Source organism: Ischnura elegans, chromosome 6 (genome assembly GCF_921293095.1).
Source record: "Ischnura elegans chromosome 6, ioIscEleg1.1, whole genome shotgun sequence".
NCBI lineage: Eukaryota > Metazoa > Arthropoda > Insecta > Odonata > Coenagrionidae > Ischnura > Ischnura elegans.
The window spans coordinates 29,872,719-29,897,602 of record NC_060251.1 but is presented as its reverse complement, the minus strand read 5'-3'; the positions used below and the strand labels follow the sequence as shown (position 1 = coordinate 29,897,602).

Below are 24,884 nucleotides of genomic sequence, written 5' to 3'. Positions count from 1 at the left end.
AGTTGATAATACACGAACTAATTACAATGAGGTCACAACCCAACGGCTGAATGGGCAGATTTACTTCACATCATATCTTTCCCATCAATCTACCCAATTCTTTTAATGGATTGAGTCTGAGTGGTTGACTGCATTTTGAATTGCACTTAAGCTTTAGAATACCGGTTGAAGGACATTTATTGAATTTTAATGAACACCTTATTTGTTCAAAATCATTTCATCTCAGATTAAAATTTCCTCACTTGAAAGTATATTTGCTCGCATTTAATACTGTGAACAGATATAATTAGAGAATAAACCCTCTCAGTCGAAGGCTTGAATGCCAATGCTTTAGATAAAGCAAAAAGGCAAATGCTTTGGTCTTGATTTATTTGGTTGTCAGTATGTATGACTCAAAAATATGCAACAAATGAAGATGTTAGTAGCACTTTTAGTTTTAAAATGAAATTAAAGTATAATGGAACCAGTAGTTATAACATTTCCTGTTCAAAAGAGTAATTTTTTACATTTTCCACAATTTATCAAATAATTTGTTTCAACTTTAGTTGTATCTTTTCATAAATTTCCCATACATCAAGCAGAAATGATGAATTTTTTTCTTCTACCTCATTTTTTTGTGTGACAATAAATGGTATTAGGATGTAGTGACCCTTTGAGCATTGGGGAATAAGTACAAAGAACAAACAAAAGAACAAAGTAATACTTAAAAGCTTTGTTAAAGAATATATTCATATAAAAATTGTTATTCATAAAAATTGTAATTTTAGCAAATATAAAAAGCACAATAAATGCAGGTAAACTCATATCCAAGGTATTCAACTTACTTCAAAAGGAATATAGTTGCACAGCCCTTTACTCTAAATATAGTTATGCTTTATCCATATGAGCTGTTGCAGCCATGATAACTTCAGGTACATATTTAAATGAATATTAATCTGTTACTTTCCATATTTATAACCACAACTCCTACTCAATCATTATAAATTTAAGAATATTTAGACAACATAGTTTGGGGGCAGCTCCTTGGTCCATTCAAGAATAGTCTTGTCCTTCCACACGTATGCTCCTTTGGGAGTTGTGCTTTCAGTGGGAGGTAGCAGAGCCAGATACAAAGGAGCAACAGCACCTGAAATTAAAAGGAATCAGTTACAGTTTATAGTAAAGTATTAGTACATATTAGTATAAGACAAGAGAGTATGAGGAGTTTCTCACATGGATGACAATATGCATTTAGTTAGCTAATTAATGTCCAAGGGTGAGAGACGGCTAGTGAGCACAATACTAATAACTTTATTTCTAAGTTCGGATAATAACAAAGGGTACTGAGGAAAATGGTATAGCAGGATAATAATGAGGAAATTAATGGGTTAACTAATTCATTAAAAATCGATTACAAAATTTGAATGTTTTACACTTTAGAGTGTACCTTTCCCTTGGGCTTCAAACCTTGTTGTGGTGGAAAGACTTGCACATTCCTATGACCCCTATAGCAGCACTGGAAGGATTAATTTGCAATTATTCCCAGTAGGGCCACCCATGCCAGGTAGGTCGAAGGGTAGGAGCCAGACAAAGGTAGTCCACGTGATGGTGTCACGTAAAAAACACTGTTGAAATAAAAGTGGGAAACCCTACCAACTATCTCTTCCATGAAAACATGGAGTTGGATCGAACGAGCCTAGGATGGAATCGCGGAACCCAGCCCTTAAGAACGAGTGTCGTAGGTGGCAGCGAGGTCGGCAAGGTCCTCAGGGTCCTAATCATACAAAATCCTTGCTGGAACATATCATCATCATCTTTTTCAGAATCAGCAGCAGCATCCAAGGAGGTGGTAAAGAAGACCAAGAGGATGGACGAATGTAGATGAAGGCATCGACGAATGTAGGGACATGGAATGTGAGGACAATGATGAGGGCAGGTAAATCTAGAAAATATAAAAAGGGAAATGCAGAAAGGGAGGATAGATATCTTGGGTCAACCCGAAGTTAGGTGGAAGGACAATGGGGACTCCTGGGGGTCTATGCTCGAAACCGCTCGACTTATCCGAGCGCTCGGCAACGAAGCGAGTGGTGATGTCGAGTGGTATCCCGAGTCGAGCGCAGATCGGTATGCTTGAGACGAAGTCGGCCGAGTGCGACATAGGTCGCTCGAGTGACACGAAGGGTGAGTGGCAACGTCGCAGAAACGAGCGCTCGAGAAGTAAACAACAGCTAATTTCAAATAGCAACAGCAAATTTATGTGACAAATGAGACTCCGAAAACGCCATAGAATACTCGGCAGCCCGGGAAGAAGTTAAAAAGAGTTGATCACAGTTTTGTAAGATATTTACGATGTTTAATTACATTGCGGACTCAATTTCTTACTCCAGTTGGTGCGATGTGGTTCGTGCTCGGAGATTTTTCTGTTTTTCTATCGGATTTTTTCAAGCCTAAGTAAATAAGCGTTTATATTCAAGGGTTCAACAGTCGTCGATGGAAGAATATCGCTAACTTTTGGTGCTCAATATATCGGAATTTTAAAGTATAACTGTCTTGAATAGGATTTTATGTGCTACGAACTTGTTTACCTACGCCTGTAATGATTATACTCTTGTGATTAGTAGTGACAAAATTATTTTTATTAGTATTGTAACAATGTACGTTCATCTTCCGCCACGGCTTGTTTACATCGTTTGCCTTATTGTTCGCCGTAAGTCCACGACTTCCAAAAGGGTAATTATTTAATTAGGAAACCTTTTTGTCGCTTGAAATCACATTTTGGGCTATTTAAAATACATTCGTCGACGAAAGCATAAATTACGTGGATGTCATAGAAGGAACCATCGCTAGTGTTGTGATTGTGAGCTCGTGTGACATACTTTACGGTTTATAATATCAATTTCTTGTGCCATGTTCATGGAAGTGTTAATGTTTGCATTTTGTTACCATTTGCATGTTACTTCAACTATCTTAGCGTTGATATGACTCGGACTAAATATACTGGATCAGTGTAAATTTGTGATATACCGCTGAAGGAATGAAGATTTTCCCGTGTTGAAATGAAATGTATGTAGTTTTATGACGAATAATTCATTAAACTTTTCCTTGTTTCGAGCGATCATTCTGTTTATTGGCCCCTTTCTTCCGTTGGAATACACGGTACGTACTCAATGGTCTTATAATTAATAAACCTATTTTTAAGTCCCGTAAGGTGTTTGGTTAGTATGGTGAAGTAAATTCAGCATTGCTTGAAACGAAATTCGTGAGCACCGGTACCGGCGTCAATGAGTGTGAGGATCTTTGTGATGCCATTTGCATTCTTTTGAAATGTGGTAGCAAGATGCATTTTCAATAGTAGCGGTGCTTTTTGTGCCCATGAACGAATGCTCGCAAGGGTAGGTATTTACGAAGGTAGAAAAGTTATTCATTAGATTTTCTTTTTTCTGTTTTCTTGACCTCTTGTTACTTTCATTATAAATCCCATTCTCTGCTGCTCACGAAGGGTATTGAAGACAAGTATAAAGTGATCAAAATTTCCACGAACATATTTCAATAATAGTGCATTAATCCCACTTAGCATCCCATTCGCTTTGGTTGAAAATTTAATTATATTATATTTTGATTTCGGAACCAAACTTCAATATTCCACCAAAGATACCTATCGCCTCTTGTAATAGGTAATTTAAAAGCGAATCAATACGTTACATTCGTGCAAATGACGGAATATAGATGATGTACAATACCTAAAACTATTGGAACGCATATCGTAATATTGGCAAAGTTAATTACTGCTCTCACTACGTAAGTTTTACTTTTCATGTATTTACTCAATCATTTATACTATAAAAAACACAACTAGAGCGCTCCAAAGTCTCTAGCGTCTTTGATTATAATTTAAAATCGTCAGCATGGGCCGAAAAGTGCTAAAATGGTTTTTTATCGTCATCAAGATTTCGTGAAAATTAAAGGCATTAATTTATAGACCTCCGCTTCGCTGAATGAAATTCCCTCTTTCCTTTACTGTAATTGAATTTAGATCAACTATTTCTCCATTTAAATGTAATCACTAAACTCTGCCATAGAAATGCCATAAATCGTAGACTCAGGTTGAAAGTGACCCACCGGACCCAACATTACATAGAGTGTTTTCATCTCAGCATCTCAAGTATACATAAAGATAAATATATATTAAAATCAACCCTAGAATAATCCACCATCAATAATCAATACATGAACCGGACCCTTAAATGCGCGTTTATGGCATGAGTCACTTCGGTAATGCATCTGCCAGCCGTAGATTGGTACATAGCAGTGTACTCATCCTGTCCAACGAGACTGGTGAGGTCCTCCAGTATAAAAGCGAAGCGCTGTAAGAACCTTAGGCGTCAAAATGCTTTGGAATTATGTAGACCAAAACTCAGGAATAGCGTTATATCAATTAAATTCCTTGCAGGAGAATAAAATTATCACATAAAAGTCATAGCTAATGGCATGTAGACAATCTTCTACAATGTTTTACGGGCACTCCTTTAATTTCATACGTCGATGCCGAAATTTTGGCGATTCCCGCAAAATCCTCGTAAGCCGTCGATTAAGTCCGCTGTAAGTTATTTGTTCAGCCGGTATAAACGCATGAATTTCTTGTGTTATAATAGAAATTTATTTTTCCAAAACGGACGGTAGCGGACGGAGAATCTGGGTGGGCAAGCATTGGACGAGGGGTGAGGCAAGGCTGTCCTCTATCGCCGCTAATTTTAAATGTATACTCTGAGGAGATGGTTGGGGAAGCTTGAGATGAGTTGGAAGCTGGAGTAAAAGTGGGAGGGTAAATGTTTAAGCACATTTAAGGTGTATAAGAAATAAAAATAAGGGTAAAACATTTATAGCTGAAAATGTCATTCCTTGTACGTAATCACGGCTGCATTAATGGTCTCTAGTTGTCTTGGTACGATTAGCGGAAGTAGTTAGGCAGTCTCGGGGATGTCTCCTTGGTGTAATAAGTGGAGGTTTTACGAGATAAAGAGGTTCACTACATAGAGGTTTGCCTCTAAATTTACATGATGGGACCGTAGGGGTGGTATGAAGTATGGAGGTTTATGATGTAAAGAGGTTCACTACATAGAAGTTTTACTGTAATAACATTTATTCAGGAGTGATAAATATTTATATAACATCCAGTATAAATGTGAAACTTACTCCAAATACAAGGTGTGGTCAAAAAGAGACCGGACTGATGTTATAATTTGTTTATTTCAACGGATACGGCTTAATCTAACTTGTTACCCTCTAAGTACATGCCTTAGCTGACGACACACCTTTGCCAACATTTGTTTCAGCTCTCGAATCCTGCCTGGTAAGTCACCTTAGGGATTCTCTTCAGATCTGCCGTACAATGAGGTTTAATGCCCGAGTCAAATTGTTGTCTTTTCAAGGTTGATTTTATACTTGGAAACAAAATGGATCTGATGAGTCTGATGGAGCCATGTCTGCAGAGTAAGGTGGCTGTGGGATCACGGAAGTTCTGGTTTTGGTGAAAAACTCTGTCACGATCAGCATGTGAGCCGGCGCATTATTGTGGTGGAAACCGATCATGAGGGATGAATTTTGATGTGACACGCATCATGCCCAAAATGTCTATCAAAATTATCTGACAGGATCCAAAACTATTGTTCACTTTTTCAGCTTCCTCCCTAATGATTAAATGGCAATTTGTATGCACCAAATCGTTCATCAATTTGACATGTTTGGGGTCAGTCGATGTGGAAGACCACCCAGTTCGCAAATCTTCATCTGTCGACGTTCTGCCCGATTTAAAATGACTGAACCACTCAAAACACTGACTTCGCCTCAAAGCTTCATAAACAAATGCTTGCTGAATCATTCCAAATGTCTCCATAGCATTTTGCCAAGTTAGAAACAAACTCTCATTTTAGTCGTCAGATATGTCACAAGATGATGTCCTTCGTTTTGTTTCGATCCATCGTACCATTTGTGCATAATAAAATCAGTCTGGTCTTTTTTGATCACACCTTGTATAAAAAAGTATTATTTTTACATGGGATTAAACACAGGGCCAATATGCGTTGCAAGGTTTCCGGGTTGACCTCCGCATCGATTCATCTTCAAGACGACAGTTTCGCCGGCGTTGCAGCTAGCGTCTTCAGGTACAAAGTACCTGAAGACGCTAGCTGCAATGCCGGCGAAACTGTTGTCTTGAAGATGAATCGACGCGGAGGTCAACCCGGAAACCTTGCTACACATGCTGTACCACCCCGCGAAAGTCTCCATCAACACAGGGCCAATATATTCGCACGTTCAGATTTTTAAAGAAAAAGGAAAATAAAATATATCAGCACCTTGAGAGTCTTAATGTTAAATGAAATATAATATCAATTTTTCTTAACTCATAGAAGAGGGTTGTATACACAACATATAAAAGAAATTAAGAAAAGTCAAGGTTGTCCCTAAACTATCAAAAATCAATTTGGAAATTTGGATTTGTTATAAAATTAAGTATCTTCGAGAAATTCGATTCATTACCTTTAAATTGAGAAATTGCATTTTTTTATATCTTCCTTATTTCCGGAGATACGACATCTTAAGCGAAGACATTGTTTTAAAATTTCAGTTTTACAACATTAAGCTCATAAACCATTTCATTTATTACAAAAAGACTACGGGGTTTTAGTTTCATAATGAGGTAAGACAATTTGCCAATTTTATTCAGAATTGGTAATCCAAGTGGCAAATACTTGGTTGAATTTGGTTAGAATGGTGCATGTATACTTCTTAATGATAACGCAGAGTATAATTTTGAGGATGACAAAGGGAAAGCTATATGTACTTCTACTCCATTCCCAGCTTTCAGGACGTTACACCACGAAGTTAGTTCGAATTTCCTAACAAAATAATCTCTTCACCAGTGGTTTTATTTCATTACTGAAGTCATAAAAGCACACTAGAAGAAATCGAGTAAGAAAAACAACAATCAGAGACCAATTCCAGCAAGACTCAATCATTGAAGCAATGGAAAGAGAAGCACTAGAATGGTATGGACATGTGGTTTGGATGAAGGAGGTTAGGAAACCAAGAGAGGAGATGGAAACAAGACCAGAGGAAAGGCAAAGAAGAGGACGGCCAAGGCTGGAGTGGGAAGGTTATGTGGAGAGACTGGCAGCCTGGCGCAGGCTGAGTATGAATGATGTGAAACAGCTCGGTCTGAATAGGAGGGAGATTAGAGAGTAGCTGGTGGACCCTGATACCTAATAGCAAAAGGGGATTATAGAAAGAAGAAGAGAAGTCCTAAAAGAGGCATCAGATGTATTGACACTATCCACCTTAGTCCCAAAATAACATAATCCTGCAAATTGTAGCAGCAGATGAGTTCACTTCTGCAAATATCCTTAAGTTTAGAAAATTATTCATTTTGTTACTCATGCTTACTTCATGAGTTTACAAACAGGCCTGGCATAAGTTAATTAATCCCAGTTCAAAATTAGCATTTCCAAGCATATCCTAACAGCAGTATACGTATGATGACTTAACCACTTATAGTAAGCAATTAAAAAGTTAACACCTCCAAAATTGCAATCCTAAGTCAAACATCAATAAATCCATTATGCGATGCCAATATTTTGTCAAACCTTCCGCTAGCTACAGCGGTAAAAAAACAGCCTTTTAAAAAGAGACTTACCCTCCTCAATCGTGAGAGGACCTTTGTGGCTAGTCATATCGGTATCAACATATCCAGGGTGAACATGGTTCACTACAATTCCTGGCCTGCTGGTATCGGCATCAAATGCTCTCTGCTGGATTCTAGTCAGAGCAGAAAGGCCCACTTTCGATGCATTATATGCACTATTGGACCAACCTTTGGCAACGTGATCACCTGCTTTGGCTGCCCTGTAAGGATAAACATAATTACATAAGGCTTCAAAGTCATTTCAATAAAGAATCAAAACTTTAATACACTTACCCCATGCTTACATATACCACAAAATTCATAACATAAGTAGTTAAATGTCAAAAGAGATAATCTTAGAATAACTTGCTACACAATTATGCTTACATATTCGGCATCTAAATTCGTTGATGAATGCATGAAATGTGTGGCATAAGTAGCCTCAATATACAGCAATTATGAGGGAAGAATCAGCATATTCTGTTGATGTCTGTTTTATGAGTTAGGTTTGGTGTGTATTTTATAGATGAAAATTTAGTGACGGAAGAAACTGTTTCCCTGCATTAATAGTAAAGCTGTGCTTACGCTTGGTAACATATTCTTGAGATTGAATTCTTATCTGAGGAGTATAATTACCTTGAATGTGTACCTAAGGGTAAATATACATGATGCCAACCAAATGGAACCATGTTTAATGAAATATCAAAAGCTATAAGGAAAATATGGTATAAAAGGGAGGGGGAAAGGAAATTGCACTAGCGGAATTTAATAGCCGATTCAATGGCCACATTCAAGTAGGAGTGAGCACTTTTGAGCTCTAAATGGGAAGAGAGTGGATCAGTATGTAGCATACTCTGGGGTAAAGCCTTTAATGCCTCTAGCAACACATCATCAGCCTACTAGAATGATAAATTGAGCTGCTGCTAACTGTTACCAATCAGCAACAAACAGCCACAAAAAGTTCTGTAAGATCCCCAAATTGTTTAAAAAAAAGGTGGCCAATTCCTTCTTAATAAATCTCTGGTGTAGCAGCTTCAAGCAGTAAATATCTCTAATTAATCTCTCCAATGTGTGCTCAAAGGTTTATGAAAAAGTAACATGGCCATACACGAAATTTCACACTTGTACTAAAACATTAGCAGGTTGCAGTAAAAATCTCTAATCAATATCTACACTAATATTTTTGAAAAATAGATATGACTGTAAACGAAATTTCACACTAAACCATCCATATATTCCAATGCACTAAAACACGAACATGTGCTTTCATTAAATCTCAAGTGTTGGATGGAAATCGATGAAACGGCAATGATAATTCAAACAAGTTTTTTAACATAGTGATTCGCCGAGTAAAGATAATATTATGGATCTAGGGCATAACCCTCTGATGTGGGAAAATAAATCAAGTTTTAAACACTGATTAAAACTTACTTCACAAATTCTTCCATCAATGCACACAGTTCATCTTCGGTCAAACTTGGGCTGGCAAATCTTTCACGAAGTTTAGATGCATGTGGTTCTTCTCCGTTGATCTTAAACAAGTGGCCACAGCAACTGGAGAGGTTGACAACGCGAGCACCAGGTCGTAAAATTGAGAAAAGGACATGGCATGTATTGAGAACCGAAGTAAAATTTACACGAACTGTCACTTCAGCTTGCTGGCCGAAGGGCTCCTTGGCGTCATGCTAGAATGCAAACAAAAACATTTCTCGTGATATTGGCACGATAAATATAAATTGTTCAGGTTTCTCGGGTTAACAGATTTGAGTAAAACTTAATTGATTAAGTAATTGGGCTTTATTGCCAACAAAGAAAATACATTCCCTTGCTACACACCATGGCCCCCTGGGCCCATGGTAACACACCAGGCTCACATACCAACACATACAGAGCGACTGCGAGAGACTGACCAGACTGGCTCTCCCGCCAACTAACGTGCGTAACCAACGTGCGCTCACCAACGTGCGCACACCAATGTGCGCATGCGCATCAACAGTTTTGCGCTATATAGATGTACCACACATATATCCAACACACCTCCTTACATCTATATTGCACTTACACTAATTCAAACCCAACACATTTCGAAAACTTTCAAACTTTTGACGACACAAGGATTTAGTAAATACATCAGCAACATTATCCTCTGAATTTACCTTGACAATATCAATCATACCATCCCTAACACATTCATGCACATAATGGTAGTGTACCTCAATATGCTTTGAATTTTTAGTAAAATTACCATGCTTTGCAATATCAATTGCACCTGAATTATCTTCATAAACCTTCATTGGCTTTATTAATTGTACATCAAATGTACTCAATAACTCTTTTATAAATTTTAATTCACTCACTGCTTCTGACAAAGCTACATACTCTGCAAAAGTTGAAGCTTTCGTCACAGACTTTTGCTTTTTCGATTTCCAATATACAACATTCCCAAATAATCTTATAACATAACCTGTTGTGGATTTCCTATCCAAATAATCACCTGCCCAATCAGCATCAACATAACAATCAATAATATTTACACAATCATTCATTTTGTAACATAATTTCAAATCCTTTGTTAAAATTAAATATTTCAAAATTCTTAAAGCATACTTAAAATGCGTTTCATTATAACAATTTTGATATCTACTTAAGTAATTAACGCTGAAACTTATGTCAGGCCTTGTAGCTGAACTTATATATAATAAGGCACCAATTAAATTTCTGAATTTAATGTTTTTGTCACAGATATCCGCCTTCTCAATTTTTAAGTTTACTTCCATTGGTGTATTGTACAATTTACTATTTTCTAAATTATATTTCTTAACCAATGATTCAATATACTTGGTTTGATTTAATTTCAATTCATGCTTGTGGGACTCATATTCAATGGTAATCCCAAGATACTCTTTAACTTTCCCAAGATCTTTCATCTTAAATTTTTCAGATAGTAAGACTTTAACTTTCTGTATTTCTTTCTTATTTGCACCACAAATTAATAAATCATCAACAAAAATTAATAAATAAATAGAATCTTTTCCATTTCTAAGAGAATATAAGCAGGAATCAATATCACTTCTTTTAAAACCTAAATTTGCCAAAAATTCATCAAGGCATTCATACCAAGCTCTTGGACTTTCTCTTAAACCATATAAAGCTTTGAACAATTTACATACTCTTTTTGTACCATCTTCATAGCCTTTTGGTTGTTTAACATAAACTTCAGAAGTGACCTTGCCATTTAAAAAAGCAGTTTCCACATCCATTTGGTCAACTTCTAAACCCATCTGACAACAATATGACAAAAGAATTTTTAAAGTCTGCATTTTTGCTACGGGAGAATAAATATCATCAATTTCATCGGTTTGCTCGAAACCTCTCACAACTAATCTGGCCTTATAAGTACCATCAGTTTTTTTTGTATACACCCATTTAACATCTAAGACTTTATTTTTAATATTTTTGACCAATTTCCAAGTGTTATTTTTAATTAAACAATCAATCTCTTTATCCATTGCCTTTTTCCATAATTTACTCTCGTTGGACTCAATCGCCTCCTCAAATGTATTTGGTACATCCGTTCTGCACATATTTACAAATATACCGCTATTGTACACATAATAATCATCAAGTTTCTTAGGAGGATTCCTGTCTCGTTGAGATCTACGAATTTCAGCTTCCCTCTTAGTGTCTGACTCTAATGATTCATTTTCAGAACTATCGTTACTTTCATCTTTCAAATCACTGTTTTCATTGTCCTCATGATCAGATTCATTCTCATTTAATCCAATACATACAACATTTTCTTCTACAATATCTACATGCCGTGCTACTATGACTGTACCATTTATTAGTACCCTGTATCCAACATTACTATAACCAATTAAAATACCCATATCTGCCTTTTTATCCCATTTTGAAGATCTTTTCTGTTCTGGAACTCTAACAAAAACAGTACTTCCGTACAAACGTAAATTGGAAACATCTGGTTTCTTACCGAAAAATATCTCATAGGGAGTTTTTCTTTCAATAGTATTGGCTAATGTACGATTTTTCAAATACGTTGCAGTAAATATAATTTCTGGCCAATACCTCTTGTGCACATTTGCTTCTGCTAACAAACAACGTGCCATATTCATTATGGTCCTGTTAAACCGTTCCGCTGTTCCATTCAGTTCATGTACATATGATGGACAATTGTTAATTACAATACCTCTCTCTCTGGTAAAATTATAAATGTCACCATTCAAATACTCCTTCCCATTATCACATCTCAAAAATTTTACCCTTTTACCTGTAAGATTTTCACATTCATTCACAAATTCAACAAGACAATCAAACACTTCAGTTTTAGATTTCATCGTATAAACTTTAGCAATCTTACTATAATCATCAATGAAAGAAACAAAATATTTTTCACCTTTAAGACCTGTGGTTTGGAAAGGTCCACAAACATCAGTATGAACAATTTCTAAAATATCTTTTGCTCTGTTCCTATTATTCTTAAATGGAACATTACTCATTTTGTTTTCAATACATAATTTACATTTCAAAAAGTCTGATTCAAGTTCACTCGGAATACCGTCCAGCAACTGATTTTTCACCAAAGTATTTAAATATTTAAAATTTACATGTCCCAATAAACGATGCCATTTTTCCTTTAGAGTCATAGAATCAACACTTTTATTTGCAACATTTACCAAAGTTCCTGATTTTACTTTGCTTTTCATAATGTATAAACCATTCACTTCCAAAGCTACTGCTGTAACATTACCTTTAAAATCAATAATTTTGGTCATTTTGCCTTTAGAAACAATTGTATTACCCACAGTTATTTTGCTGTAGCTAATCAGGTTTGATTGCATATCTTTAACATACAATACATTCTTCATATTAACTAAATTCTTCTTGCCAAATGCATCAAAATAACTTAACACATTTCCGATTTTTGTGGCTTTTAGAATTTCATTATTACCCAAATGAACATTTATGGGTTGCTTCAGAACAATACATTTATCAAAATATCTATCATCATTAATGATGTGGTCTGTACAGCCACTATCAAGAAGCCACTTTATTTCATTACGATCTACATTACTTATCTCAGTGTTATGCACCGCACGATGAGCAACCGTTGTAAGCCATGCGCTGTATTCTTCATTCTTCTGTCCTTGGTCTGCGCATGCTCCGTGCCATACTCCGCGCTGCCCGCGATGAAAGCTGCCACGCCCCCTTACGAAGCCTCTTCTTCCGGATCCTTGTCTGCATCGTGATGAACGCCATGTGCCTCTGCTACTTGTCATTTGTCCACTACTTCTGCAATCTCTTCGTATATGTCCCACTTCACCACATTGGAAGCATGTTCGCTCTTGCCTATTTCTATCCGCCGCGAATGCGTTGCTTTTCCTAGCCGAAGTCTCGCATCTTTGATTTTTCAACTCGGCCATTTGAATTTTATTCCTCACATAGTCAGCTGTTTGATCCTCTACTTTTAACGTGTCAATTAAATCACCAATGTAACTGTACGAGTCAGGCAACGTGTTCAACATATAATTTAATTTTTCCTTCTCTGAAACACTCGCGCCAGCGGTTTTCAACTCATTTACCAATTTTTCAAAGTCACTGAAAAATTTCGCCGAGTCACTGTAATCTCTAAGTCTCAGTCTTTCCAATTTATTTCTACACACAATCTGCAGTGCTGTTGACTCTTTCAGATATAAACTATCGAACTTCTTAATTATATCGTACGCCGTCGTTTTATCACATACAAATTCCAATTGCTTATTTGAAATAGCGCCGTATATATAGTTCATTGCCTTTAAATCATTTTCATCCCAATCCTCTTTGTCCGATGAAACTTTTCCTCTCATTATGACATTGTCACACTTTTTAAGTTTCAAAAATAATGTCACACGTTTCTTCCACATACCGTATTCTTCTCCGTCAAACACCGGTATAACCAAATCACTGTACTTCGCCATTTTACCGTCACTCGTACAATAACCAAGAAACCACCACGTGAACCACGGACTTCTGCTACCATGTTCAGGTTTCTCGGGTTAACAGATTTGAGTAAAACTTAATTGATTAAGTAATTGGGCTTTATTGCCAACAAAGAAAATACATTCCCTTGCTACACACCATGGCCCCCTGGGCCCATGGTAACACACCAGGCTCACATACCAACACATACAGAGCGACTGCGAGAGACTGACCAGACTGAGTCGTTCTTAATGTAGAAAGAGATAACATGAAAGCTAACCTAAATTTGGCAACAGCGCCCGTTGCAGACGATAATCATATACCGTGAAATATAAACGTACGATTCAAAAAGCAAGTGTAAACGTTAAATTGGACGAAAGACAGAAGAAATTGTTGTAACAAATGGAGCACGGATTAATTACAAGTGAAAAAAACACGAAGGAGTTTAACAATTGTTATATGGTTAAATATATTTGACATTTCCAATTGACAGAAAGTGAAAACAACCAGGTTAACCTCATATTTCAGTGCTAATATCTAACTTTATAATGAACGGAACCAAAAAATGACGATAGAGTTGAATAAAGTTGCCTATTTCAAGTGACAGAAAGTGAAAACATCCAGGTTAACCTCATATTTGAGTGCTAATATCTAACTTTATAATGAACGGAACCAAAAAAAGACGATAGAGTTGAATAAAGTTGCCTATTTCAAGTGACAGAAAGTGAAAACATCCAGGTTAACCTCATATTCGAGTGCTAATATCTAATTTTATAATGAACGGAACCAAAAAATGACGATAGAGTTGAATAAAGTTGCCTATTTCAAGCGACAGAAAGTGAAAACATCCAGGTTAACCTCATATTCGAGTGCTAATATCTAATTTTATAATGAACGGAACCAAAAAATGACGATAGAGTTGAATAAAGTTGCCTATTTCAAGTGACAGAAAGTGAAAACATCCAGGTTAACCTCATATTCGAGTGCTAATATCTAATTTTATAATGAACGGAACCAAAAAATGACGATAGAGTTGAATAAAGTTGCCTATTTCAAGTGACAGAAAGTGAAAACATCCAGGTTAACCTCATATTCGAGTGCTAATATCTAATTTTATAATGAACGGAACCAAAAAATGACGATAGAGTTGAATAAAGTTGCCTATTTCAAGTGACAGAAAGTGAAAACATCCAGGTTAACCTCATATTTGAGTGCTAATATCTAATTTTATAATGAACGGAACCAAAAAATGACGATAGAGTTGAATAAAGTTGCCTATTTCAAGTGACAGAAAGTGAAAACATCCAGGTTAACCTCATATTCGAGTGCTAATATCTAATTTTATAATGAAGGGAACCAAAAAATGACGATAGAGTTGAATAAAGTTGCCTATTTCAAGTAACAGAAAGTGAAAACATCCAGGTTAACCTCATATTTGAGTGCTAATATCTAACTTTATAATGAACGGAACCAAAAAATGACGATAGAGTTGAATAAAGTTGCCTATTTAAAGTGACAGAAAGTGAAAACATCCAGGTTAACCTCATATTCGAGTGCTAATATCTAATTTTATAATGAACGGAACCAAAAAATGACGATAGAGTTGAATAAAGTTGCCTATTTCAAGTGACAGAAAGTGAAAACATCCAGGTTAACCTCATATTTGAGTGCTAATATCTAACTTTTATAATGAACGGAACCAAAAAATGACGATAGAGTTGAATAAAGTTGCCTATTTCAAGTGACAGAAAGTGAAAACATCCAGGTTAACCTCATATTCGAGTGCTAATATCTAATTTTATAATGAACGGAACCAAAAAATGACGATAGAGTTGAATAAAGTTGCCTATTTCAAGTGACAGAAAGTGAAAACATCCAGGTTAACCTCATATTCGAGTGCTAATATCTAATTTTATAATGAAGGGAACCAAAAAATGACGATAGAGTTGAATAAAGTTGCCTATTTCAAGTGACAGAAAGTGAAAACATCCAGGTTAACCTCATATTCGAGTGCTAATATCTAATTTTATAATGAACGGAACCAAAAAATGACGATAGAGTTGAATAAAGTTGCCTATTTCAAGTGACAGAAAGTGAAAACATCCAGGTTAACCTCATATTTGAGTGCTAATATCTAACTTTTATAATGAACGGAACCAAAAAATGACGATAGAGTTGAATAAAGTTGCCTATTTCAAGTGACAGAAAGTGAAAACATCCAGGTTAACCTCATATTCGAGTGCTAATATCTAATTTTATAATGAACGGAACCAAAAAATGACGATAGAGTTGAATAAAGTTGCCTATTTCAAGTGACAGAAAGTGAAAACATCCAGGTTAACCTCTTATTCGAGTGCTAATATCTAATTTTATAATGAAGGGAACCAAAAAATGACGATAGAGTTGAATAAAGTTGCCTATTTCAAGTGACAGAAAGTGAAAACATCCAGGTTAACCTCATATTCGAGTGCTAATATCTAATTTTATAATGAACGGAACCAAAAAATGACGATAGAGTTGAATAAAGTTGCCTATTTCAAGGGACAGAAAGTGAAAACATCCAGGTTAACCTCATATTTGAGTGCTAATATCTAATTTTATAATGAAGGGAACCAAAAAATGACGATAGAGTTTAATAAAGTTGCCTATTTCAAGTGACAGAAAGTGAAAACATCCAGGTTTACCTCATATTTGAGTGATAATATCTAATTTTATAATGAAGGGAACCAAAAAATGACGATAGAGTTGAATAAAGTTGCCAGGGGCGGATCCAGGATTTTTTTCTGGGAGGGGCACAAGCAAGGCCGTATCCAGGATTTTGTTCTGGGTGGGGCACAAGGATACCTCGTAATACAAAACGAACGCAATGATAATGGGACGTTATTAAAAATCATGCATATTTTTGAGGGTCTGGGGGGGGCACGTGCCCCCGTGCCCCCCCCTGGATCCGCCTATGAAAGTTGCCTATATCAAGAGACAGATAATGATAACTTTGAGGCTAACCTCATAATTTAGTGCAAATATCTTATTTTAATGCCAATGGTAACACCAGCTTATGTTTCAGTGAAATATATTTGCCTATTGCATATGAAAGAAAGGGATAACTAAATGGCAAACCTCATGTATACATTATTTAAAATATTATATTTCTTTGTGAAGGGAATGGCTTTGGGAAGTAATTTTTCCTTGTCAGCTATTTTTTTCTTTTTAGGTCTACAAATACCTGGTAATGAGTGTTTTATCATCACTTTATTTTTATTATGTTGTACCTAAATGGTTTTTCAAGGGACCAATGTTTGAATCCAGTTGAAACCTATTAATGTACAGAGTGAAAATACTATCAGCATATTTTATTACCACAAAAAATCCTTTCAAAGCATCATTGCAATCTTAAGTGTTTGCATAAATCTCACTCTAGTTAGTAATACTTAAACAACCATGCAATCCACTAAAGTTCTGTAGACCAGTACTCAGACAAGTGTGGTATTGTATAAACATTTAGGCGTATTATAGGCACGTCTAAAATACAGACTACATAAATTCATCACTCAAGAACATACCATGCTATAGTAGCATTTATGAAATAGCAGTTCTTTTAATTTATTTTAAAGGCATATTTTTTGACTATTTTAATTCGAAATGGAATCTTATTGTAGATAATTGAGGCTGAATTATGAGGACCTCTCTTGCCTATGTTTAGTGGCTTATTTGCCAGATGCATGGCGGCAGCTAGGAATTAACGCAGGTGGTGGTGGGGGTTTAGGTGCAACTAATAGTGCGATGTGTGGGGGGGGGGGGTTGTATATAATATCCACCAGGATAAGCGGTAGGTGCGAGATTAATAAATTGCTGAATGTTAAGATAAATGGATCAAAATGGTGAGTTTTACGGCTTTATGAGGGAAATTTTATTATCCTTACACTATTCTATTAGTAATATCAATCCAATTAAGTATAATGGATTAAATTAAAAAATTTCTCTGATCTCTGATCATGAGGTTTTATCCCCCATACCACCACCCTTGCTGTGCCACTGGCCATGAACATTTTCTCTACCATGTCTCATTGCTATAATGTGTTGCAGAATTGGGCATAACTAGGTATAAATACATGGCAGAGTGAGTGACATGAGTTTCAAGAATATTTTAGTCTTCCTAGCACCCTTTTGAAAAGCACAATATGGATTTAACAGCCATCTTTTGCATTGAAAACGACTTGGACGCTACACTAGCATTTCTCTAGAAGACAATTCCGTAGGTATGCTAAATAGGGATGAATTTTGGCATACTCTTTAAGGTTAGTGAAGGCTTTTATCGGGAGTGCAGCTCTTTACAGTGTGGAAACATGGGCACTTAGGAAGGAGGACGGGAGAAAATTGTGGACATGAAGGCAAAGAATGGAAAAGGTGTAGCGGATGGAGAGGAGGAGGAATGATGAACTGCTGCATAGGATGGGTGAGGAGAGGCAGCTCTTATATGAGAAATGGAGGAGACAGAAGGTATGGATGGAGCGAGTACTTAGTGGGAAGGGAATGCTGAAAAAAGTGTAGGATGGTTGAATGTTAGGTAAACGAGGGAGAGGAAGGAAAAGAATGGAATTTTTAGATAGATTGAAAGGGAGTAGGCCTTATTGTGAATTGAAGAGGGAAGTGGTTGAGGGAAGGGGAGACTCCCAGAATGCTTCTTAAGTACTCCAATGAAACCTACCTTAATCTGTAGAATACTATAATAATAGATAAGGCTCTTATAGCCTGTGTTGAGGTAGTTGGTATAAGTTTATTAATCATGTAGATCGCAGTAGTTATTTTAGTGATTATTGCAGTACTATTATAATATGTGGTTGTAACCATGTTGCAACCATTCATATGTGGCATGCCAATCAATATTCAGATTAAAATATAATCCAAGAAATTAAGTAGTGTCTTGTGTGGTCTTTAGTATCAAATACTCTTTATGTGTAAAAAAAAATCCGATGATGTCTTTCTTATTAGAAAGCCCCCAAATTATCTTATTAATTAGGTGAAAGGCTGCAGTTATGGTTGAATATTCATTTGAGAATCCATTATGAGAAGGATGCCCAGCTGGAAATTTTTCCTACCGGTTTCAGTAGGCTATATGCTTTTTGAAACATCCTACAGGGTTCGTTAGGCAACCGAACCCCATCTATGTAGCCAACCGGGTTCGGTAGGCAACCAAACATCATCTGTAACCAACTGGCAACTGAACGTCATCTGTAGTCAAGCAATCACCTTCAGAAGCTTACCAGATTTTGTAACCTATTACGAATTTTTAACAGAGTCAAACAGTTAATTGAATATCTCATAAGACCAACCAGGAGCTCTTATAACCTCTGTGACACGAAACGCTATTAACTGTATCAAAACATTAACTATCATTTCATCTAATGTGCAAAATAAATCACTAACTATAACGTTTCAAGAGGGAGATTGAAAATACATATTCACTCTCTCACTGGAAATGCTGAGAACAGTACCGTATATGTCTGAATATAGTCCCCCCTTTTTTACCAAAAATGCCCGTGATAAAAGTTATGGGAGGGGACTATATTCAAACCCATTTTTTTATATTTTTTTCCAAAACTGAAGCCTCAAAATTAGGGGGGGACTATATTCAGTGGAATATGTTAATTATATGCACATAATTTACATACGGTTTCATATTCAAATGGAGAATTCACTACAAAATAAGTAATGAACCCAATCAAGAGAATATAAAGATCAATTTCATTGAAAAAGTGATTAGAAACTGGCATCGTTAATTTTAGATGATTCATTTCTTAGCAAAAGTTAGAAAAAATCAATCATTAATGAAACTCATTTGGTTATTAACAGAAAAATAAATTCTAGTACTTTTATGCATTTATGTAATCACAAATCTATTTATTTTTTAATTTAACCTTTACATATGTAAAAGGTTACATTTTTCATTACCTGGATATAGTCATAACATAGCTTCAAAGACTTTAGAAAAAATAAGAAATGCCAATGGTTCTTTAATTTTCATAACCACTCCAAGAACCTTTTTCTATGGATGATATAAAACATGTAATGATAGCTTTAGGAAAATGTCCAATCAAGAGAGAAAGATTTCATATATAACAGAGAGGCAGATATATAATTTTTAAATGGTAAACAGATAAAAAATGGCATAGGTATCCATCCTAACCCACAGACCGATTGTTGTCAAACACATAACAATAACAATTTTAACTTAAATCAGATCTGAGGGAGCCAAAAAAAAGACAAATAAATAAAATGTGGATGGACAATATATCAAAGTAAGACTAGAGATGCAGTGAACTTCACAGATTGGCAAAATTGTTAATTGAAGTGATTGGAAATCTCTAGCAACTCCCACACTGGAATACTATTGAACTTGATGATAAAATGAGGAATACTTTTGTTGACATCATTAATTGTTTGTAGGTTGATTGTATGCCAATCAGCTTTGCTGTGCTTATTTGATCTTAGAATATGGCGGCTAAAGTAGTTTTTTCAAATCATTAGGTAATTTCAGTCAGTATAATATTCCTAAAGACTTAGCCAAGGCTAGTTGCTTCCCCTATGAAAAAATTGTATAAATCTGTTTCAAATTTTTATGCATTTTTATACATTGCCATGGCAATGTATAAAATTTTGAAACAGGTTTATACAATTTTTTCATAGGGGTTCTCATAAACACTAAATTGCTGAAGCTGCCCAAGTTTTTCAAAGTATTCCTATACCTCTGGTTTACCATGGTATAGTCTATCAGATATCTCCTCAAAACCTCGAGGTCCAGATCTGGACTCATCCAATTGGATGTGTGTACTTACACTGTGTGTGGACACTTAAGTGTAACTCTGCCCAGGAGAATTAACACAAAGGGGGGCTTTAGGCACAACTAGTTCTGAAGGGTATGTGTGGTATGGAATACCCACTGGGGTAAGCGGTAGGTGCAAAAGAAACTTTTTAAGATAAATGGTTCAAATTGGTATAAAGTTTGCGGCTGGGTGAATAATTTCATGTGATGCTTGTGAGCCACCCGTCCCCCTCATATTAGTTACTAAAAATGTCATTATAAAATATATTAAGTTCAACAGATTCAGGACTCAATTGGTGAAAGTTAGGCATATTTAAATAAATAAAAGATCGTAGCACTTTTCCACAAAATTATTCCAAATATTTTGTGGAAAAGTGCTACCATCTATTATTTATTAAAATATATTAATAAAAAAACATTCTCTGAGTTCTAAGGGGTTAAATCCCCTAAAACCACCGCTCGCTACGCCTCTGCCTCCACAACTAATGTGATGCCTGGACCGTGCTTTTGTTATGACTAATTTGTACCTCCACAAATTTCTTATTTTCTCCCCACTGATGGCTTCCCCATTTCAAGTTCTCCTTTTCCCCACCTATCTCTGACTTCCAGTCCATCGTAATTAGATATTTCCTCCCCAAGGTTTTTGGTTGAATTGATATGAAGATTAGATTAGCAATTTGGACTTTCATCTCAGAGTCATTTGATAATGGAGACAAAGTTTCTGCTCTCTTCATAGACTTCTCTAGGGCATTTGATATGGTTGACCATCAAACCCTCTTAAAAAAATGTTGTAACTATGGAGTGAGAGGTAATGCATTGGCATGGTTAGATTCATACTTGAGAAACAGAACTCAGCTAGTTGAACTAGTATTACACGACTCAGTGGGAAAATCCAACCCTAAGGTGATAAACGTAGGTGTACCTCAAGGCAGTGTTCTTGGCCCCCTTTTGTTTCTCATATATATCAATGACCTACCTTCATTTATACACGAAAACAGCAACATTAGACCCATCATGTATGCAGACAGGGGCGGATCCAGGAATTCTTTCTGGGAGGGGCACAAGCAAGGCCGTATCCAGGATTTTGTTCAGGGGGGGCACAAGGATACTTCGTCATACAAAACGAACGAAATGATAATGGGACCGTATTAAAAATCGAGCATATTTTTAAGGGTCTGGGGGGGGCACGTGCCCCCCCCCCTGGATCCGCCTATGTATGCAGATGATGCAAACTTCCTCATATCAGCGAGTAATATGACTGATCTACATTGCCAATGTCAGGAGGTATTGAACTCAGTGTGGACATGGAGTGCCGCAAACAAACTAAATTTGAATACCTCAAAAACTCAACTCTTGCTATTCAATAATGATGCTTCTTTTAATCAGTTGATTTTAAACAATGCCCAACTCTATCCTACTACTAACACAAAATTCCTAGGTCTAATAATTGAAAACTCTGGTTCTTGGTCTATATATGTCAATGAACTTTGTACAAAATTATCTACAGTCCTATATAGTCTGAGATTACTTTCCAACTCACTATCCCATAAAGGACTAATGACCCTGTATAACTGTAACTTCTTAAGTATAGTTAATTATGCCATTGAATTCTGGGGGTCAACAATTACTCTCCTAAACAAAACGTTTCTCCTGCAGAAGAGGGCACTCAGAACCATTTTGGGTATACCTAGAAGAGAATCATGTAGACCACTGTTTGTTAAGCTGGGAATTCTCACGCTTCCTTGTCTCTATATATTTAAACTATGTGTTCTAGTTAAACTCAACCTTCATAGACTAAAGCTAAATCAGGATATACATAATCACCAAACTAGATCACATACATCCATCCACATAACCCTCCACAGACGGAAACTTTCCTACACAAGCCCCATAGCTATAGGCTCAAAAATATATAATTCACTCCCCCCCAAACTTAGGAGCATCTCCTCAATGAACAGATTTAAAGCTGACCTAAAAAGATATCTTGTAAACAAATCTTACTACAGCATCCAAGAGTTCTATATTGATCCCTAAAAATATGTATAAATGTATGTGAATGTCACTTATTGATATATTGTGTTCAATTGTTTAGTGTTACATCTACTGTTCAGTATGTTACATTTTTATGATTCACTTAACTTCCATGACGTGTCCTATATCTATATTCTGTGGCTCACTGTAATATATGATCTTTTGGACAAATAAAATTATTATTATTAAATTAGGACCAACAGTTTTCTGCGTAAAAACGAGAAATTTGTAATAACGAGGACTCGTTAAATGAGAACTTCGTAAAAACGTGGACTTCGTAACAACAACGATGTCGTTAATTAAGACCTTCGTAATAACGAAGACTACGTTAAATGAGAACTTCGTAGAAATGAGACCTTCGTAGAAATGAGACCTTCGTCAAATAAGAACTACGTAGAAATGGGGACTAAGTAAAAACGAGGAATTCGTAAAAACGACTGTACTCGTTAAATCGGATATCCACGAATGATTGCTTATCTACTTAAATTAGGAGATTTTAAAATTAAATATACGGTTTGCCGTCTTGTGATCACTTTCTTTCACTGCAATATGCAAATATATTTCCCTGTATCATAAGCTGGTAATAACCTTGACATTAAAGTAAGAAAATTTTTAATAGATATCAGGTTTGCTATATTGTGATCACATTCTTTCACTTCAATATATATGCAAATATATTACACTGAATCATAAGCTGCAGGTGATACCCTTGAATATTAAAATAAGATATTTGTAATTAAATATGAGGTTTGCTGTCTTGTTATCACTTTCTTTCACTGCAATATGCAAATATATTTCACTGAATCATAAGCTGGTAATACCCTTGAATATTAAAATAAGATATTTATAATTAAACATGACGTTGGCCGTCTTGTTATCACTTTCTTTCACTGCAATATGCAAATATATTTCACTGAATCATAAGCTGGTAATACCCTTGAATATTAAAATAAGATATTTATAATTAAACATGACGTTGGCCGTCTTGTTATCACTTTCTTTCACTGCAATATGCAAATACATTTCACTGAATCATAAGCTGGTAATACCCTTGAATATTAAAATAAGATATTAATAATTAAACATGACGTTGGCCGACTTGTGATCACATTCTTTCGCTTGCAATGTGCAAATATATTTCACTGAATCAGAAGCTGGTGTTAACTTTGACATTAAGATATTTTTAATTAGATATTAGGTTTGCTGTCTCGTGATCACTTTCTTTCACTTGCAATAAGCAAATATATTACACTCTTCCATCATTTGTTGGTTCCCTTAACAAAGAAATAGCTTTGTCGTCATCTGATCACCTTCTTTCAATAATTACTATTTACTATCGTAGAACATCGGAATATCCATATAGAACACATTAACTATTGCAATGTATAGTAATAATACATATAACAATAAATAGCTGGGTGCATCTTAAAATTCACAATATAAACACATTTCAACAAGTATATCCACCGAAAGAACGTGTTTGTCAAATGCTTGGCGCCATAATCCCATAATTAATTCCCCATCCCCCGCATTTTATAATTCATTTGTTTTTAGTTCCCAATGTGGCCATAGGGGCGCTGTCCCTTGGGGAAATATGGCAACACTGCGGTTAGCATGGATGTTTTCTCTTTCTCCAGGGAATGAAAATCGACCAGACTGGCTCTCCCGCCAACTAACGTGCGTAACCAACGTGCGCTCACCAACGTGCGCACACCAATGTGCGCATGCGCATCAACAGTTTTGCGCTATATAGATGTACCACACATATATCCAACATAAATAAACTTTGAACACAAATCACGCACTAACCTTGAATGCGATTGCAGCATTGTTCACAAGAACATCAATACCGCCGTGGGTTTTCACGATGTGTTCTTTAAAAGCAACCACAGTGTCTGTTTTTTCAATATCTAGTACATGAAACAATGGTTTAAATCCCAGCTGAAAGAGAGACAAATATTTATCGGATTGAGTTCAGTCTCGTATAAGGCTTGACAGACTTACGTCGGGTGAAGTAATTCCGTACTTAATACCTTGTTCAACTCTGCTACGGCGGCTTTGCCTCTACCTTCATCCCTGGCGGTCAAGTACACGACACCATCAAACTTTTCACAAAGTCCTTTGGCGATTGCGTATCCAATGCCTTTGTTACCGCCAGTTACCTGCGTAAATTAGGAAACAGAAACGCGTTGTAGGTATATGACGAAATTTCTGCAATATATACAAGGAAGTTGTCTTGAATATATACCATTACCTATTTACAAATTGATACTTACAACAGCAACCTTTGTAGCAGACATGACTATGACTTGCTTTAGAGGTCAATGAATGCAATATTGAATTATATTTGAAGTAGAAAAAAGTTCGCAAGTTCGTGTCGTGCTTAGTGCGCTCCGTGCG

The 24,884-nt window shown here is 36.0% G+C and overlaps 1 protein-coding gene across 1 annotated transcript; it reads right to left on the bottom strand.

Annotated features, from left to right (window-relative positions):
* Window positions 1-697: 697 nt before the first annotated feature.
* Window positions 698-24,884, bottom strand: LOC124160250 (carbonyl reductase [NADPH] 3-like). Its single transcript, XM_046536064.1, has 6 exons — window positions 24,761-24,884; window positions 24,518-24,646; window positions 24,294-24,425; window positions 9,089-9,342; window positions 7,670-7,878; window positions 698-1,126 (listed from the first exon to the last, which is right to left on the bottom strand). The coding sequence occupies exons 1-6, from the start codon at window positions 24,782-24,784 to the stop codon at window positions 996-998; spliced, it is 879 nt and encodes a 292-aa protein (XP_046392020.1). The 5' UTR covers window positions 24,785-24,884; the 3' UTR covers window positions 698-995.